Here is a 21191-nt window from a genome sequence, read left to right as displayed (position 1 = left end):
TGATTTAACGCAAGCTGCAAGAGCCTAATAAAGTATCGAATAACTATTTTATTTAGTAGTAGTAGTAGTAGTAGTAGTAGTAGTAGTAGTAGTAGTAGTAGTAGTAGTAGTAGTAGTAGTAGTAGTGGTGGTAGTATTAGTAGTGGTAGTAGTAGTAGTAGTAGTAGTAGTAGTAGTAGTAGTAGTAGTAGTAGTAGTAGTAGTAGTAGTAGTAGTAGTATGTTACCAGTACAAACCTGCAGAGCAAATTTTGTTTGCTGTATCTTCCATCCCAGGCGGAAGAAGGTCAAAGAAGAGCTGACCAAACTCTGGACACGTCTTGCTTACCTCATCAACACATTGCATGGACTCGTTAATAGAACTTAAAGGAGGTGGTGTTTGGGAAATTAAGGGAAAGAAATTATTTTGAATTCATTATTTTTTTAAAACATAATTTTGTCAAATTTTAAAACGATATAACAAGAAACGTTGGCAGTTATAACAACCGTTATCATCGACGCCTACTTATTTGCATATATACTAGGTATGCTTGTCAATTATCATCATCATCATCATCATCATCATCATCATCATCATCATCATCATCATCATCATCAACATCATCATCATCATCATCAGCAGCAGCATCATTATCACCATCACCATTATCATCATCATCATCATCATCATCGTCGTCGTCGTCGTCATCATCATCAACAACATCATCAGCAGCAGCATCAGCATCATTATCATCCTCATCATCATCCTTATCATCATCATCATTATCACCCTCATCAGCATCATTACTATCACCACCACCACCACTACCAGCATCACAATCTCTATCTCCCTGTCTTTACCTACAAAACAACTGATAGGACGAGTCGTATAAAGCATCAAAACGTATGATGGCAGTACACTGAGTAATGTTGACTGTCCTCTGGAGGAAATCTGGACATGCTGAATGAAAATACACATTTTGAAATGTGAAAAGACATATAATATCCTCATATTATATTCATATTCATCAATGTGATGCAATATTGCTGAACATGATAAATAACGATGATGATGATGATGATGATGATGATGATGATGATGATGATGATGACGGTGATGATGATGATATTGATGATGATATTGGTGATGATGATGATGACGACGACATCGATGTTGATGATAATGATAAGGATGATGATGATGATGATGATGATGATGATGACGATGATGATGATGATGATTATGATGATGATGATGATGATGATGATGATGATGATAACGATGATGATGATGATGATGATGATAACGATGATGATGATGATGATGATGATGATGATGATGATGATGATGATGATGATGATGATGATATTTTAAATGTTGATTTGTTCCATGGAGATCTATTTGATGTTTTTACAAAAAGAAATATGACGAATTATTGTGAATGTGATGCTTTTCTCCTTTGTTTGTTTTTTTTTTTTTTCTCCTCTGGTAAATTATATGTGAGAATATCTGAAGAATGTTATATAATCAAAGTGGGAATTTAAATGTTTATTTTTATGTTTATTTATATGTTTATGAACACAAATGTACATAGATCGAGACACTACCTCCATCACATAAACCATAGAGCTGTTGCATGGCTCGTTCCCATCTTTGCACTGTCGAGTTGGGTCCTGCGTCAGTCCTTTCTGGGCACTCTGCTGTGGCGTTGATGAAACACTGGGTCATGTTGTTACCCTTGATGATATCTCTAGGAATGGTAATATCGTCATCATCATCATCATCATCATCATCATCATCATCATCATCATCATCATCATCATCATCATCATCATCATCATAACCATCGCCATTATCGTCATTATTATATATTATCCTCATCAGCATCTTCATCATCATCATCATCATCATCATCATCATCATCATCATCATCATCATTACTATCATTATTATCATTTTTATTATTATTATATTATTATTATTATATTATTATTATTATTATTATTATCATCATCATCATCATTATTATTATTATTATTATTATTACACATTATTATTATTATTATTATTATTATTATTATTATTATTATTATTATTATTATTATTATTATTATTATTATTATTATCACTCAAAATCACTCAAAATAATATATTGTAATTATACAACTTCTTGAGGGAAAATTGATAAACTGTCTATAATTCGTCTGCTCTTTTTATTGTTATTCACTATAATATTTAAAACTCATAAGGATTTGTATCTTATTTAAACTTTGAAATTGACTTGCGTCCCATCCGTAAATGGGGCATAATCCATTATCAATTATTTATTTTCTGCCATGTTATATTCGAATTGAATAACTAACAGACACAAGTGCTGCAAGCGTTCTGTTCTTCCAACTCCAGAAGTCGTCTCTAACATCTGTATCAATATGTCCTCCATTTCCTTTACGCAGACCTCTGCTTTCACGAGGTCGCATTCTGGCCTCACTGGCGATACTGTGGAAAATGAGAACGGTATAGTATAAAGAATTTTATTAAAGTTTGACGTTATATAGGATGCGAAGAAAAAAAAAAGGAAAAAAGTATGACATTGTTTCAATACAAAGAAGAAATACGCTTCAACAGTCGTGACGTCACTTCCCTCGTAATGACGCATGGTAACTTAGAAACTGGCTCTAAACTCTAAACTATCGGAACAATGGCGGACGCCCTTATGAAATATTTCTCCGACGAGCATAAAAGCGTATCCAGAGGGGAAAAAAACATTATACATCTGATCGTGTTTTGACTTTTACACATTCTGATCACAAGACATATGAAAAGTTCTAGCAAGCATGAAGAATAAAAAGTACCGATTTTCTTTGTTTAGAAGCACGATGGCCGCCGTTGCTGGGCGACGTGACATCAGACTATTGAATCCAATTAGAAACAAGCAACAAGAATATCACAATATGTTAATACCTGCCAATGTTAATTAAGAATCATCTACTTGTTAAGAAACTGTGTCGGTTATAGAAAAGTCGGAATTAAAATCACGATATCGAAAGTTTCCGATCTTCCATCTTGCTTTGAACAGCGTGCTGTGACTAGTATAGGAAGTGGCTCCGTCTTGTTGGGAAAAAAAATGACCTATCAGGATAGTGTCTGATTTATTTTTTCTTCTAACAATGTTGCACAAATTCCAATATAAAGCAGAAATCACATTTGATTTACTTCTTAAGATAAAGGGCCTCCAATGAGTCCTGACTTGAATTCAATGGACTACAGCTTTTGATCAATGATGTCTAACATGGTCTATAAGAGTCGTACAACGTAAACATAAAACTTGAGCTTTTATATAGCGCAATGTCACTAAACGTGCTCAGGCGCTTTACAAAGGGTCCCTTACCAACAGCAACAGACGTAACATGTAGAACAGGATATGACGAGTGTTAGGCGATATTACATTTTTTTTTCCGACAGAGACAACGCTGTTAACGGCCAGGTATTCATTTTACACATGAGTGCGGTGAGAGAATGTGGGTAAAGAGCTTTTTCCAGTGATTCAACTATGCGCCGAAAGCGAGTGCCATACCACAAGACCACATAGCCAGCTTTTTGATTATCTCTGAAATCATGGTCCGAGTTTCGCAAGCCTATGTTAACAGGAGTTCTATATAACATGACGCAATCTCATCCATAGAGGTTGGACAATGTTGGTTTGTTTTTGGTTTTTTTTTTTTTTTTTTGGTAAATATGCGTTTCATGTTATGGAAAGCTGCTTTTGCCTTTCCTATCGTGGTTTTTGTTAATATCGCTACCTATTCTCATTGCTGTTGTTTATTCCCAATAAAGCCTTTGGATTAACCTTAGATCTCTTCTATCTATGCCCATCCCTTCTAGAATGTCCATTATCTTTGAGAAACCAGAGCAAAATGCAATGAAGCAAAGAACGAATGGCTTGAGGTGGAATGTGATGGAATAGAAATGAATTTCTATCGTAAATCAAATAATACGTATCGGAGAGTTAGAGATATCAGTAAAAAAAAAAAAAAAAAAAAAAAAAAAAAAAAAAGATAACAAGTTCATCAAGTGGATGCATCAAATTGTAAGGACAGACAGATAATAATGGAAAAAGAGATTTTGGAAAGATGGGCAGAATACTTAACCATCTCCCTACAAACTATAGAAAAATCGTCACATTCGTTGCGATAGAACCAACCTTTTTCTTATTCAAATTTCTTTTGTACATTATAAAATTTTAATAAAATGAACAGTGCTTTGTAAAATATGTTTTGCTACAGAAACTATGTATCTCAAGAATTTTACTGCTAATATGTCAGAGTGATAAAAAATATATTTTGTGTTAGTTGAGTATGACGTTTTGGGGAAAATGGCTGTTAAGGAGAGGGTTAAAGAAGTTATATTATGATGATGATCGGCCAGAACCAGGCATTGCTGAAGGTGCGCCCATAATAAAAAATGGGGTCAGGTTTGCAATAAGAAAAGTGACGTCAGGGAATGCACGGGAACCAGACTCCATTACAATTGAGATGCTGGAACCTCTGGAAAAAATTGGAGTAGCAGCCCTTACAGACAGAAATATCGAATGATATCTTTGTATCATGACAAATACCATTGGATCTACCAAAGTTAATTCATAAGATACACGCTTATAAAGATATACATCATATTAGCAAGTAGCATACACACATAATAATAATAATGAAATATTTTTGGCGAATCATAAATGTCATTGCAGACTGGACATCTTTAATTATCATGAGAGACTCAACATACCTTTGCACAGAATTGTCACGCATATTATCATTATAATCCAAATCTTGGTCATGATAGATAGCGGATATTGGAACGCAAAATGTTCCACACGAAATACAAAATTTTAATAGTCAATATCCAGGACTGTACATTTATTGACAATTTCCTAAAATTCAAAACATTTGAATTTGCATATCCCATAATAAAATGAGCAGAAGGGAATGAACTATTTTCATCTATGACGAGGAAACATAGTAATTTTGGTTTATTAACAATCAATATCGTGATATCACCAAATTCCAAATTCACTTGAAACAGATTCAAAAACGGATTTACAAGAAAATATCTGCTTGCAATCCCTATATTTTGTTTTACTTCTCAGACAATAAAGAAGCGGAAGCTTAGAAAGTGATAGGGGAGGGGGTTAATAGGTTGGGGGGGGGAGGGGGGGGGGGCTCTCGAAGCTTATGCGGAAACCCACTGTAGTGTATACCTTTGCTAGATCAGTTTTGCCAAGTAAACAAAAGAAAACGAGCATGATTACATTGAACTGAGAAAAATTCCATGGATGATTAGGGACCAGCGGCATCTATAGAGGCCAACCTGGGACGTCGTAGGGGGTTCATCCTTATATAATACTGTTATGAGGTGATTGGTCATATATTTTATCATGGATGGTCAAGGGGGCTTTCCGTTGAGCCGAAGATAAAAAAGCATTGATCTTCCCAACGGCTGCATCATCTATTCCAATAGATAGTATGCGCTTGACCAAGAAGCTCACAACATTGCCATCCGGAAGTATAAGGGACCAACACACGAAGCTATGTGTAACCTTGAACGTTTATAGTCTGGTTAATAGGGTTTTGTGAGAATTACTCATAAACGCGGATGGCAAAACGCAATAACAAATCCCTGAGTGACGTCAACTTCATACTATCTATACGTAAGTATGTTTTATCTCATGGGACGATCTAAAATGGTCGAAGTAAGGGTGATCCTGTCCATATGGTTCTGGGATTACAATCCGCGGCAACGGCAATTCATCTCGTTCAGTGATCTATTCTTATTTAATTCATTCATTAAATAACCCATATTATTGTCAAGTCTTTCCACGATTCTGCACTATTTATTCCTTCAGCAGGTCTTAGGGAATAAAGTACAAGTCACCTGCTAGACACCCTAGGCTATGTGGTTTTATGGTATGACACTCGCCTTTACCCCTTGTAAAACGCTCTGAGCACGTTTAGTGGATAGTAACAAGAAATAAAGTGAGTAGGAAAGTGCCAGAACACAACAGAGAATAAAAACTTCGCGGCAGCGATGGGGGCTCGAACAGGCGACCTTACTGGTACGACAACTCCGCCTGGTCAGGGAGATCGTGACTCTACCGTATGAGCTATTCACGACGGATATTGCGCTATATTAAAAAAAAAGAAGGTCAAAAGGGCTCAATACTCTCACAAGATGGGGGGACACCGCACCGCTTGGTGAACAAAGTGAGAGAATTTGCCATGTTTACTTGTGGTATTTAGTGTCTTGGTCCAAATCTATATATTCCGCATACCTGCATGCTTTACACAGGACAGCTCGAGTCTCTCACGGGCTGGACCAGATTACATGTGTTGACCAAGCAAACGGATCTTCACCTATAAAATACCTGGTGAATTATACAAATTGTTTGGTTACAGCAGTGTGTCTGTGCTCGATTACAGGCCAATCGTAATCTTGTTCGTTTAAGTGAGCTCAATAAAGGAGAATTACCCCCTCTCCTCCCCAGATATACCTATGTTTGTTTTTTTTTTTTTTTTTTTTTTTTTTTTTTTTTTTTTTTTTAGTTGTTTTTGTTTGTTTGTTTGTTTGTTTTTTTATTGTTATTATACTTTTTTCTTGATAGCCTGGGTTTGTTCTTCGTTTTTTGTTGTATTTATCTATTTTTCATCTATTCATTTATTTTGTTGTTGTTTTTGTTGTTGTTGTTGTTGTTGTTGTTGTTGTTGTTGTATTCTTTTGTTTTCTGGTTTTATTTTGCTATTTTTCTTTGAGGGGTTGCTTTGATTTGAATTTGTTTTTGTTTTTTGTTGTTTTTTTTTGTTATTTGTTTATTTATTTGGCTTAAGTTTCAAGAATCAGGTTTTGATTATTGGACTATCGGAGATCAATTGGCACATCCTGACAATGTCATAATTTGTACTTTTTTTACATCAATTTTTCTCACATTGTTTTTCTTGGTGATCCCGATCAAGTAAAGCACTCGCCTCTCAAGCTAAGGGATCGGCATCGGTCTTGGTTGCAGTCAAGATTTTATTCTGACCACTTGAATTGATTTGGGTATCGGGGTCTTTTAGGTCTGGCAGAAAGTACTTTTCGATAATCTAACGTTCTCTCTACAGTGTAGAAGAAAGTTTTTACTACCTATTGAAATACCGATACAGAAGCCGGAGTAGACTCAAGCCCTATGTGCCTTGTGACTTTGACGCATGTATGTTTGTTTGTTTTTTTTCTACAGAGAAAATGCTGTTAGAGGCCAGCTAGTCATTTTACAACGGAGTAATATCAGAAAATGTGAGTAAAGAGTCTCTTCCAAGTAGGTACCCAACTCTGCGCCAGCAGCGGACTCGAACCAGTAATGTAGGTACAGTGTGTCTTATCACAAGTCAAACCCTTTGGTTTATGTTACAGAAGTATTTTTTTTATTATTGTGGAGAATGAATGTGGTGTGCAAGTGCTGTTGTGATTATGATGTAACAGTATGTATGTCTCGTCTTTAAAAGCAATTTTCTGCGGATCCCCCCCCCCCCCCCCCCCCTATTAAAATGCTTACGGAATCCAAACTGCTAAATGGTGCCGCTATTCGTATGTGTGCCAATATTTGATTCGAATTTTCCAACATCCGAAGGGTTTAGCCAGATCACCACACATAATTTACGTCGACTAACCATCTTCTAAAAGTGCTCTGATGAGTTGGAAGATAGGCCGGATGATATTACGCCATTTGTTAATAATTTCGTAGTTTTCCTAAAGGCCGGATGCATAATTGTTGCTTTTGTTTGGACCGATGTTCACCTTGTTGTTGGCACTTAGTTTCAGTTTAACTTTAAAATTCAGTATATAAAAATAAAAACAAAACAAAAAACAATGTTTTGTTCGTTTAACTCTTCGAATAAATATTGGAAATACGCATATTGTTCGAATCATCTTTGAGACGACCTGGACAACATTGTTGACATCACGTGACATGAATAAAGCATCAAAATGGATACTACATTGAGCAGAATGGATGCGACGTTCCGGAGAACGATGACATCTATGACTGATCTCCTTTTTCCAGTACAACGAGAAAGAGATATTCAGAAGCAACCGATCATAAAGAAACGTAATAATAGATTTGTGTGACCAGATATCAACAAATATCTGATTCTTATACCTCACTGAGTGTATGCTCGATCTGAAGTGCAAGTCGAGTCTTGAACTCAACTTCGCTTCAACTTCAAATTTCAAACTTGTTACTTGTTGATGAGCGCCATTGTTCATCAATAAATATTAACAAATAACACGAATTGGGAGGCCTTCCGAAATCTCCTACATCCCCAGTATTCTTGTCTTTTATAATGTTCTAGTAGGGGGTTTGGGAGGGGGGGGGATACTTTTTTTTTTTTTTTAATAATTAAGTCTCCACCCTTCCACTTCCAAACCCCCTGCTAGAACTCGAAAAATATAAAAAGAAAAGTTTCCCCCCTCCCAAACCCCTACTAGAACAAGAATATTGGGGATGTAGGAGCTTTCGGAAGGCCTCCCCACGAATTTTAATTATGGAGCTTTGTCTTCAATAAAGCGATCTCTGGGGTGTAAAATTATTTTCTCTCAGCTCATACCTGCGTCAAAGCATTTTAATTTTATCTTTAGATGTTTGTAGAAAGTAGAAATAGAAAAATAGAATGAAGTTCCCTGCCCTTCTTTCTTACTCTTAACTCTTACTTGAAGAAGTCTCCTCAAGACTAGACACTGATTAGGCAAACTTGGGCATTGGTAAAGTCGAGAGGTCCCTGCCACCCTTTTGCTTTGTTTACACAGAAACTGAGTTACCATCTTGGAGGGGAGGGTAAAGGCATGGCAGAGAAACTGACCAAAAGAAGTGAGAGAGGAGAGATATCCGGGGAGGGGGGGGGGGGGGTCTCTCTTTTGTTTGTTTGTTTGTTTATTTATTTATATTCTTTTGACAATCTTCTACTTCAGCAATCTGTCACAAAGGTATCGGGTTTCATGTTTGATTTTTTTTCTCTTTCTTTCTGATTTAAAATTAATTTTTTTATCAACTATACTAGCACATGTCGGAGTTTGTGTTTTCTTCAAGTTAAATAAAAGTATTATTGATTATGAATTTAGCATTGTGGCCATGGGTGTCACTCACTTTTCAGGATTATCTCGGAATTCTGAGATACAAAATGACAGATAATGATGTTCCGGGATGGTCTATTTCGTAATCATCTTCTATGGTGAATCAACACATATTTTGTATGTTTAATTAGTTTCTTCAAAGTCGTTATTATAATTATATTGTAAAGGGGTCAGTGGTGGAGATATTTTTATTTTATGTTAATACCTCCAATACATCTATAGTAATAATATTAGTTTGTTTTATTGGCTACTTATCATTTATCATTTTGTTAGTATGTGTTTGCGCGCACTGTGGTTGGGTATGTGTGTGGGAATGGGGAATGTTTACAGATTTGTATACAGATGAGAGAGAAAGAGAAAGGGGATGTTGAAACGGGGCTTTTCGAGGGACAGAATCCAGACAGCCTAATTTTCAGAGGCAGAATTATTTTGCAATGGCACCCATGTTTAGCATAGAAAAATATAAGGTGGAGTATCTTACATACTTAACAGTTTAAAATATGATCATTCTATCTCATCTAGTCAAGTTACGACAAAACAATGTGTTGGATAATTGTTATATTAAGAGAGAGTAGTTTTTCACCTTCTTAGAGAGAAAAGGAGCAGATTCATATATTTTTTTACAATTTTATACCATTCCTATATAAACAATTTGAATAATGAGATGCTTTCATCACTTTAAATATCACTTCCAGCTTAAGGTATTAAAATTGCAAGACCGTTTAGTTGCCCAATTATATGTTTCATATTTAAGACCATAAGATAGCTTGTGAGTAAAAATTCAAGCTAGCCAGGGATTTACTGTGTCACAGTAGAAAGTCAGTTGGTCTATTTTATCCAGTGATTATACCCAGCCAGAGACAAGACAAAAGTCTTTTTTGCACTAGCCTGATGGTGTAAAACTTTGCTCTTTAAAAAACAAGACTCCATACTTGTCGTATTCCTCTTGAAAGGATGGATGAATGTCAATAGTTATCAGAGCTTATCTAAACAACAACAAATTTCTGAAAATTCAAGTAATATTATGAAAGCAATTTTGAAAATGCCAAGATATCTTAAATTCAAGACTTTCATTTTTTTAATGTAAACAGCAATGAGTCAAAACTGGTTGAGTTTTTTTTTGTTTTTTTTTTTTTTTGGGGGGGGGGGGGGGGAGGTTTTAGTATCAAAAAGTTTTTTTTAAATAAATAAATAAATAAATAAAATTTCCTTTATTCATCCCCAAAGGGAAATTTGTTTTTAGAGTCTATTCCAAGGGAAGACTGGAATAACCCAGGCATTAGCCGCAGCGCAGCACCACAAAGTGAGCTAGGGCGAGGTGACTTACTCAAGGCCACACAATGAGAGGGGGGATTGGGGGGTAGTCAAACTGTACCTTTTGGGTAAAAAGCAAAGATTGTACTGCTGGGCCATGATGCCGCTAAATAAAACGTAGGCACGCAAATTTCTGAACTATAGTCAGATCTACTTCAATCTGCTTTAAGAATTAAAGACAAAGTTGCCTTTAGAGTCCAGATGTAAAAAGAAAGTATTTTGTTTTTCAATCAAGTACAACATTCATTATGAGCAAAGGCATCAGTCTTCACAGCCATATGGCGCATGAAGCTTAAGTTTATCCTAGTTTTTTTATTAAGCACGATTGATTACTTGCTACCTCACTAATTACTTTCCAAAGAACAAACTACCCAATTACTGCTGGGTGGACATAGAAAATTATGCAAAATGCATTTTCTATAGGTTACCGTTTAAGTGTCTAGCCTGGGTCTGGAACCTTGGTGGCCAAATTAAGGCCATGTTTTGAATCCAAGACTTGGAACACAGCACTCCACCAGACTACCGGATTTTTTTTATCGTGGCATAATTTCTTTCATTTTTTATTTTTTTTTTCAGATCATGCCTATGTGACGAGTTTACCACTGCAGATGGCTCTTTATTTTAATTCATTTTATTTCCCCTTCTGGATAATTGGAAGTATCATATGCTTGGAATTAAAAGTTAGTTGCTGTTGGGGGCGAATTGATAAACATGTTTGAAGTATAGTCCATAGCAATTTGATTACTTACAGTATAATCAATCAATACACTGTTTGTTTTGTTTGTTTTTTTCCAAACCTATATTCTTTGAATTTTTTTTTATTGCAATATCTAAAGATAAGGCAAGGCTTAAGACATCGTATCATCAAAATGAAAACCAGAATATGCATTATCCTAATCCAAAGCAGCTCTTTGTAGGGCCACGGCATACATGTGCTATCATAATTATTATTATAACACATTTGTTATTATAATTATTATTGTTAAACATTTGTTATTATAATTATTATTGTTAAACATTTGTTTTTGTAATTATTATTATAAAACATTTGTTATTATAATTATTATTGTTAAACATTTGTTATTATAATTATTATTGTTAATTGGAACGAGATTTGTTAAGTTTTCAGCTGTTTGTTTACTTACAGTACAAACGATCAATGTCCTATTTGTTTGTTTGTTTGTTTCCAAACCAATGTTCCTTGAGGTTATTTGTTGTTTTGTTGGAGTTTTTTTGTTTGTTTGTTTTTTTTTTTTACTATATCTGAACTGTCTGAAGACACGGTTTATGAAATAGACAAATGTCATTAAATTAAAATCCTCATCATCCTATTCAAAAGCAGCTCATTAATTTTAGGATCATTATTATTTATTTTTTTAAAGTAGTCATTCAGAGTCATTTGACCCATGGAGCGGAGTTTATCCAGGTTTCTATAGCATGAAGTGGACAATAGCAATTGCTTGCTATCCTTTGGATAGGATGCTAGTCTATCACAAAGTACTTTCCGCCAAATCTAATAGACTCAGCTACCCTCAGCTACTGCTGGGTGGACAGGGGGTTCACTGCTCCCAGAATCGATCTTGGTCCATTTGCGTGTGAAGCGAGTGCTCTACCAACTGAGCTTTCGGGACCCCCATCTTCATTTAAATCATTCCGACATAAAATTAAAATAGTTGACGCAGTAAGTCAGAATTGATAGAGTAAGATGATGACAGATATAAATCAAAATCTGTGGAAAAGACATTGCTCTTGTTTTGTAAATTGTATAAGAACAAATCATATGTCTTTATCCTTGGTTATTGAGTTATTTCTGTTTTTTAAAGATATATCCTGAAGATTTATTTTTCTTAAGGATGTATAAGGGGCGGGGGTCCCAATAGCTCAGTTGGTAGAGCACTCACTTCACACACAAAGGAGGGTGATCCCAGGTGAATTCGAGATTTTTTTCTTACCACCCTCCCCCCTTTCCTTGTCCACAGAGCAGTCATCCATGGGTAGCTGAGTCTGTGAGAAAGTACTTTACAATAGACAATGTCCTGTCCTCATGCTATTGTTTGTTTCATGCTATAGATACCGGGATAAACTCTGGCTCCATTGGCCAAATGACTCTGAAGAACTACTTCTTTCTATAAAGGGAATTTTATTTTATTTATTTATTCTTTTATTTTACTATTTTTGTTTTTCAGTGGGAAAGACTTGATAACTTGTACAAAATCGTCCTTGTTGCCATTTACGTTGTATATTTTATCATTGAAATTATTCGGCTCTATATTGGATACCTGGGAAACTTAATGGAAAGGGTAAGTCATATCAAGTTTTCGTAGCAACCTTACCTTTTTTTATTTTTACACCCCAGTCCATCTATTTTAGCATATTTGAATATGCTATTACTTATAAATGAGCTCATACATGAACATTTAATATGCCATATACTTTGTATTAAACTAGATCACACCTTCTGTCTAATAATTTGATTGAGAAATATAGTTCAGCTTAACACGCAAAGGGATCAAGACACTTTAAAGGGTTGTCTTTTATGTTCAGACAGACAGCACATTTCTATGATGATCTCATATTGAGGTCTGAAGTTGAACTAAGGTATAAATGTGACCTAACACTTTTATCTAATATTATGTATATATGATTCTTGAACTCCTATGCTTGGAATTTCGAACAAGTTCCCAATGAAGCAGCAGGGCCTTGAGGACACACAGTAGGATTGAGTTTGAAATTTTTTTAATGCAGGATTTAAAGAATACTTGTTTTATAGCCTTCCAATGACCCTTATTATTTCTTTTCAAAATGTTTTTTTTTTTTTTCTTTTACAATGATTGGTCCTCTCATTTACCGATTTGATATAAAGTATCATTATTGTGGTCAGAATATCATAACGCATTAAAACCTATTTTTAGTAAAACCGGATGCATGGAGGGGAGGGGGGAGGGTTTTGTTTTTTTAATCTCCTACATTCCTTTACAAAGGATGATACGGACAACTCATAATATTTTTTGCTATATATAATATAACGTAAATGCATATAAGCTTTTGTGCTTTAGTAAAATCAGGTTTTCCACAAAGATATGATAGTAGATCAGGTTGAACCATGAGCTGACGTTAAATTGGAATAAATTTGATATTTTGTAGTGAGGGGAATTAATGTCATTTATTTTAAAATATAGAGAATTTCTTAATCGGTGGGTTTTGACTTTACATGTTTTTTTGCTTTGCGTTTAGTTCACCCAAACATGAGACTCAATATTCTAAAAAAAATAAATGATAGTTTATACAGCATTTTTCCATGGATTTATCATGCTCGATACAATTCACAGTAATTCATTTATTCACCCATCAAGCCACACGGAACCATATTTCTATTTCATACAGTACCAGTCATCTATTAGGTATCCATTTTTTTATTAACACTCTTACAATATATGTCACTGCTAATAGCCAGATACTCATTCACAACTGAGTCAAGTTGGGTAATGTGTGTAAAATGACTTACCCAAGGGCACAATGTCAGGACCAGAATTTTTCCAGGATTATTGTCACCAATCTGACCACTGACCATGCTTAATATTGCTTGACCTTTATGACAAAACAAATGAGACACCCTAACGCTGAGATACTGCAGGTCCCTGGTTCACGTCCTGCTGTAGGAAGGGCAAAGTAGAGTCAAAGGATAAGACTCTTAACTCACATCGTCTCGCTGCACATGAATGTAAAATGAGTACCTGGCCAATAACAGCGTTGACCCTGTCTAAAAAAATGAATTTGATAGTGCCTCAAAGGATCACGTTTCATCCTACATATTGTGGTTATTCCGCTTTATAAATGTTCTAGTTATTAATAGTTTGAGATTGCTGATTTACACATTCTCTTGAGGAAAGCAACAAGAATGTGAAACAACATTTGGCATTTGATTAAGATAAATGGTTGTTTTCCTTCCATATTTTCTCTATTCTCAAAGATTATTGTTATAATATTATCCATATTGATATCCAGACTTAAATGGTTGATAGAGAAGTTCAGTGATAAAAAATTCCAATGGGTCAAATCTTGTGAGTATCTGACTATCAGTGCGATTCTTTATTTTTTTTTTCTTTTATTTACTATTTCTCTATTTGGCTTCACTTCATTCAGGTCCCAGAGTTAGCAGGAAGCTGGTTAATCACACTGTTGATATCTACTCCGCTCATTCTTCTACTCAATCTCAACAATAGTTCAGTTGTTGCTCCTATGGAGAGGGCTCTACATATCATTATGGGTTTATTTGTCCTGTTTGAGGTAGTCATTGGTTATTTTGCCATCAGGAACATGGTTCGACATCAAGTACGTATCCAATTGAATTATTAGAAAAAGGTGTTTGATAATGGATTGAAAAATATTGTTACAGTTGTCCTACAGATTCAATGTTGCTTTTTATTTTTTTCCTTTTCTTTTTTTTAAAATGTATTTAGAAATGTATTAGCATATTAAATCTTGGCTTTCTTGTAATTTTGTTCTTATATATATAATAGAATAAACTGTGCAATAATGATTGTAAATGTGCAAATGGAAAAGAAAAATAGAAAGAAAGAATGAAACATTTTTTTATCTTAATTTTATTTTGAAATATTATTGTTGTTTTTTATTCTTTCTATTTTTGATATTTTATCCCACAGAAAATATTGAATTCAATTCTATTGATCTTTTATTTATATTTTTTTTCATTGATATCAATATAATTGAACAATGGTGGTCTTTTCAATCATAGAGAGTTTTACAATTAGAAATACTTTTATAATTTGATGTATATATACATACACAGGGGGACAATATGGGTATTGAGACAATTTTACAATTGGAAAAAAAAATTATTTGTTTTATCTTTTCAGGTGACAAAGTTCCATCTTCAACAGTTTTCAGACATGGAGAATATAGACAGCATGTCATACACTGAAGGGCGATACATAAGCTAATTTCAACACTTATGCTTGAACCAATTAACAGTGAACAGCCATACTTGAGAAAATTATGTATTTAAAAATTTGACCAGAAAAACTTGTCGTTCAAATATTGATCGATTTAAACGACCCTTATATTGGCAAAAACTCTCAAACATTCCACTTTTGAGAGATTTTGCCAAGATGATGGTCATTTAAATCGAACAATATGTGATGGACGAGTTTTCTGACCAAATTTTTTAATGTGTGTCAGTCTCGAGTAATTCACTTAAAAGATTTAAGATTTTTGGATCTGATGTAAATATCAAACAAATGAAGATTACAATAGCATGGATAGAAACAACTTGAAAAATTTTAGGAGCAGACACTGGTGTAAAATAAAATTATGAAAAGGTGTCTGAAACAATGCCAGAGAAAACAGACAGAAATTCCCCCCACCAAAAAAATATCATCCCAAAAATCAGCCTGCCTCAAGATGTGTGAAAAATATAATTTTACATGTGAACATAGAACTAGTCCTCTAACGTTAAGCCATTGTTTTATTGTAAGATGCTACATGCAGGTATGTCTGATCAGTGGCTGATATTAAGCAACACGCTTATAACAACATCATCGTAACCAGTGATTTTGTGTCATTATAAATGAATGTCACTCTGTTCAACAAATGCATATGATAAAGAAAAAGTGAAGGTAAAGTGCATGGACTGAAGTGAGGGCATCGGACGACTATTAAAACTTATCGCACTCTGACTGGTCATCAGATGTGACACTAATTGGTCACTAGGAGACATTCACTGATTGGTGAATAAGCAAACATTGCCACTGGTTGTCGTAACCTAAAAAGCATTGATTTCATTGATTGCAAGAGCAACCTTTTTCATTGGATGCCTACTTTTTTGTAAAATTTTCAAATTTATCATTATCCCGAATGTCACTGTATGCCGGATAGATATAATAATGTTTGGGGGAAACAATGGGATTTTGATGCCATGTTGTTATACGTGGATTACACTATACTTATTGTTAAGTTACAAGTTCAAACTCTTGAATTTTCTTTAAATTTGAATATATCTGACCTTTAAAATCATGTTACATTGTGACCCTCCGTCTCAAAACGGTATTATGTCAGGATTATTCAGACCCCAAAAAGTGAATTTAGAGATAAAATGATGAGAAATTGTAGCTTAGAAGTTTTTGCAAAACAAAAAATAGTCTTTATACTCCACGATAACGTACAGAAATTAAACCCAAGTTGGATATTTGTGGTTATGAATTCAATTTCCCAAGAGTGGATCCCGACATAATACCGCTTTGATACGGTGGGTCACAATTTGGTTTGATTGTTTGTTTTGTGTTTTTTACATGTTGCAGCAGGTAGCAGATTTTTATACAAAAAGAAAAACAAAAAAATGTGAAAAATTGATGGGAATTTTGGCACCTTGTCCTGCATGGGTGTTTTTTAGTTTCAAGGCATAACATCTCTCTTCTTGGATATGTTAAAGTCTGGGAGAGCAAATTCCAGTATGGTCAGGTATTTTCAGCCCATTCCAATTCCAGAAGTTAAAAACCTCTCCATTGAGTTGTTTGCTTGAGATATGATAAGACTTTGAGAGAGTTGAAGGAGAGTGGGGAGAGGAGGAACACCATCATGGGTTGGGTTCAGAGTGAGGTTTCCTTCCATCTTCTACTTGGATATATCAGTCCCGTGCCGTAAAAAATAGAATGGAAGACAAGTTGTAATGATACGTTATTTTTCATTTTCAAAGTCCTCATCATTATCATACCATAATCATCATCATCATCCGAGGGTGGACAGGAGGTCCCGTGCTGTATCTTCAATCTCTCTTTATCCGTTTTCCGAATCGCTTTCTATCTTTGTCTTGGAATGAGATTACTTTGTTTTGTCCTTGTCCTGACCAGAGTCCTTGCCTGGAAGGGATATTGTCAAATGTATAGCTATAGCTTTGGGAGATGATATTTATTTTACTTGTAAATTATCTCTCTGTATTTTTTTTTTGTTTTTCATTTATATAATGGTTTGTAAACATATGAGTGTATTACTCATGGGGGGACCAGTGCTTGTGTTTGGATGAGACTTTTAGGTGATATCAAACTAAGTACACTGATAGTGCGCTCGTGGAATCCACATCTGATCCCTATTTGAACCATTATCCTTTGTCTTACTGTTTCTTGTGTTATTTCACTTGTAAATATATATATATTTTTTTTTTTACTATCCCGTTATCTACCTATTACTGGCGCTAAAATAATCCAAATATGTCGCAAGTGCCATAAAACCCTTAAAAACAAGCAAACGTCATCATCAGCTATCTGTACAATTTGTCAGACACTAAGGTGCCAACTATCACCAACCATTCATTTGTATATCATCATGTACTTATTAAGTGGCGTGCCAGCACTTCAAGCAGCACGCACACGTAGTCCGTCCAATAAACTAGTATGTTTTTGTACATTACATTGTGTTCCTTTTCTTTCATTGTTCATTTTAAGATACCCCATACATATTCATACCAGAACGAAACTGTGTAATAAATGATGTGAGCTCTCCATTTGTGAGCCAGGGAGAGAGAGAAGAGAAAAGAAAGAGAGAGAGAGAGAGAGAGATCTTCCATACCGCTTTATTACTACATAACTGTTTTCTACATTCAATGGCTTTCGTCCGTCCTTGTATAAGATTGTATTACTTGTCCTAATTGGTGGGTTTGCATTGTAAATTATCTACCGGTCCTATGTCCTATATCTTGTCACAAAAGTTGGTAGGTCCACACGCAAAGGGACTGAAATCAATCCTGGGTGAAGTCGGGATTCTTTTTTTTTCTTATGACCCTCCCTGTTCACCCAGCGGTGATTGTGTAGCTGGGTCTGTGAGATATGGAGGAAAGCACTTTTCGATAGACTAGCGTCCTATTTAAACAGTAGCAAGCAATTGCTTTAGTCTGTTTCACGCTATAGAAACCGGAATAAGACCCGGCTCCTAGGTGGGATTCCTGACAAAACAAAACAAACATGATACAGTGGTGGAATCCTGATGAAGTCAACACTGTCAGACCAGAAAGAATGGTTGACTTTCATTGATGTTGGCTTTTTTCCTTTACCAATGGAAAACTTAGAAAATGAACAGAACACGGGACCTACTAACTACTAGAGTTGTTGACTTTAAGCAGAAGTTGACTTTAAATGTTTTGACTTTATGCGGATTCCACTGTTACGTGTTCTTGGTGGTTACAGCCAGAGAAATAATAAAGCAAATTCAGCGCTTGGGTTCATGAAAAAGAACATCATACATTGCCATGCAATCCCAGAAGAAACCGCCTATATAACACTCGTAAGATCAATCTTAGACTATTCATGTACAATTTGGGACCCACACCTACAATCGGATATAAAAGCAATTGAAGCTGTCCAGCGCCGCGCTGCAAGATTTGTCTTCAATAACTACAGCCCCCATAGCAGCGTAACAAACATGATCACACAGCTCGGAATGGACTCCCTTACAAGACAGACGGAGAGAACAACGACTGACTCTCGTGTTCAAAATTACAAACAAACAAAAAATGGCCATCTCACCAGAACAACTGCTAGACATACAACGAAATTTAAGCATTCAAAGAAAACCCCACTCAAAAACACTAAAACACTCATCTACAAACTCAAACATCTTCAAATATTCATTTGCAGCCTGCACTACCAAATCTTCCCGAATCTTCTTCTTCTTCTTGTGGAAACCTCCAATATTGTCGAAGATCACTCCACAGTTTGTAGGGTTTTACATTGTAAACTTGTTAAAACTCTGCACATAATACTAATAAAAAGTACATAGATTCATTTTTTAAAAATTCATGATGTGAATTCTTGCAACCGCGTGAAAGCATGTTATCAAACGTTTTCAGCCACGTCAGCTGGGAGGCTATTCCATAGTCGGGCAGTGGAAGGGAAAAACGAATACAGGTGGCGTCTGTTTTTTAATCAAACGAACACAACAGATTTAGAAACATTCAAGCGAAGATTATCAAAACTCTTCACCCTAAACACCAACATTGGCTGTCACATTCAACAACTTTCTCCACCCTCGAATACAAATACATTGTACTCAGAATTGAGTCGAGTTCATGTAACATTTAGATTCAGATTCAGATACTGGATGGGGATCCTGACCTCCCATAGCGGGCAGGGAGGTACATACTGTGTCCTCTATCCCCTTATTTCTGTTTTCCAACATGCTTTCTGTCTTTGTCTCGGAATGAGATTACTTGGTTTTGTCCTGGCACTGGCCGGAATCCTAGCTGGGAGGGAAACAGTCAAATGCATAGTTATTGTTTTGGGAGATGATATTTTTTTTCCTTGTAAATAATCTCTCTGTTATGTATTATAATTTTTATTTTGAATGTATAATGTAAGCATTTGAGTGTGTTCCTCTTTGTTGGATTTTGTGCTTGTGTCTGGATGAGACTTGTAGGTGATTTCAAACTAAGTACAACGGTGGTGTGCTCTTGGAGTCTACATCTGGTCCCTATTTGTTTTCATTTCCCCTTTGTCTTACTTTTTCTTGGGTGCTTTAATTGTAATTCTAGAACTTTTTACTATCCCATTTTCTTCCTTTTTACTGGCGCTGATATAACCTAAATGTGTTGCAAGCGCCGTAAAACCCTTAAAAACAAAACAAAACAGATTCAGATATCGTTGACTGTTGATCCTCCCTAGCATGAGGTTACGGTTATCAAGCAAGCAAAACCAACAAACCAAAAACAAAACAAATCTGCCAATTGTCTTATTAACGATGTCAAAATAAGCATTCTGGTTGCAAAAGTGGAACAAATTAATCACTGCGGACAACTGATTAGTATTATGACTTATGTGACATTCCCACATATTGTGTCGCTGGAACGTGAATCACATTTTTAAAAATGGCCTTTAGTCTCATTACAGTATTATGTCGAGATAAAAAAAAAATGGTGATTTTAAATTTAAAATAACTCCGATTTCGAGAGTTTGCCTCTTTAAGAAATCATATCCGTTGCCCTTAAAGGTACTCTTTCAGAGCTAGTAGACAGTTGTACTGAGTTTTTCCCGGTTTCTTTAGTTGAACCGGGCAATACAAATTGCTTGCTACTCACTGGAAAGGACGTTAGTCTTTCGCAAAGTACTTTCCGCTAAATCTAACAGACTCAGCTACCCAATCACCACTTGGTGGAAGAAATGTCAGGAAAAAATAATCTTGACTTCTTCGGGGAACGAAGTCGGTCCCTTTGCGTGTGAAGCGAACGCTCTACCAACTCAATATAGCTATCCGATAAGATATAAAATGCTATTTATTTAAGTTTTGTATTTTTTACTAAAAATTCAATTTTCAGCATCTAAATCGACATGATACCGATTTGAAACTGTAGGTCACTAATAATTAGGCTTTGCCCTTACCCTGTCGGAAGTAGGCTTTGTGGTTAGTGATTACCTTGGGGCCTGTCTATTGTATGTAGTTTAATTATAACAGTGCTCACGAGCTCCACAAACCAGATTGTGACGAGTTCTGCCTGCCAAAACAATCGTAAGCAACACATTTTATGCGCCCGCGTGCGTGCGTGTGTGTCATAATGGCTGCTTATGTCTTGCTTTTTTGAGATAATGTGACTGGAACTGATCATCTCTCTGGCTGTCTAAAAGCGACCAACAGAGTGATGTCATTGGACATACCATCAGTTCTTGCATCCAAGAAGTCACAGTATGGAAATTTGCTTAGGGCCTTATCTACAACTCAAAGTATGCGATAAGAACAGCCTTATC

General features: G+C 35.4%; 2 protein-coding genes across 2 annotated transcripts in view; one reads left to right on the top strand and one right to left on the bottom strand.

Moving 5' to 3' along the window:
• Positions 1–5075, bottom strand: part of LOC144967328 (uncharacterized) — a 12938-nt gene extending 7863 nt beyond the window's left edge. Inside the window, exons 1-5 of the mRNA XM_078904417.1 lie at positions 4759–5075; positions 2343–2475; positions 1587–1729; positions 840–939; positions 237–361 (exon numbers count right to left, since the gene is read on the bottom strand). Coding sequence (XP_078760543.1) covers positions 237–361; positions 840–939; positions 1587–1729; positions 2343–2475; positions 4759–4810 — 553 coding nt within the window. The 5' untranslated portion in view covers positions 4811–5075. The remainder of the gene's footprint in view (positions 1–236; positions 362–839; positions 940–1586; positions 1730–2342; positions 2476–4758) is intronic.
• A 2881-nt stretch (positions 5076–7956) lies between these two features.
• Positions 7957–17868, top strand: LOC144967313 (transmembrane protein 17B-like). The gene is made up of 5 exons (XM_078904392.1): positions 7957–8110; positions 11023–11126; positions 12633–12746; positions 14590–14778; positions 15324–17868. The coding sequence occupies exons 1-5, from the start codon at positions 7990–7992 to the stop codon at positions 15405–15407; spliced, it is 612 nt and encodes a 203-aa protein (XP_078760518.1). The 5' UTR covers positions 7957–7989; the 3' UTR covers positions 15408–17868.
• The last annotated feature ends 3323 nt before the right edge of the window (positions 17869–21191 follow it).

This window comes from Berghia stephanieae, chromosome 3, assembly GCF_034508935.2.
Source record: "Berghia stephanieae isolate SIO BIC M18660-M18661 chromosome 3, UCSD_Bste_1.3, whole genome shotgun sequence".
Lineage (NCBI taxonomy): Eukaryota > Metazoa > Mollusca > Gastropoda > Nudibranchia > Aeolidiidae > Berghia > Berghia stephanieae.
This window is presented reverse-complemented; position numbering and strand designations above follow the sequence as displayed.

Bases quoted from the DNA above. Each gene is read 5' to 3' on its own strand.
- LOC144967313 (XM_078904392.1), top strand. From the start codon at position 7,990: ATGGATACTACATTGAGCAGAATGGATGCGACGTTCCGGAGAACGATG. The intron at 12,747-14,589 runs GTAAGTCATATC...CACTTCATTCAG, and splicing joins TGGGAAACTTAATGGAAAGG to GTCCCAGAGTTAGCAGGAAG. The intron at 14,779-15,323 runs GTACGTATCCAA...TTATCTTTTCAG, and splicing joins GGAACATGGTTCGACATCAA to GTGACAAAGTTCCATCTTCA.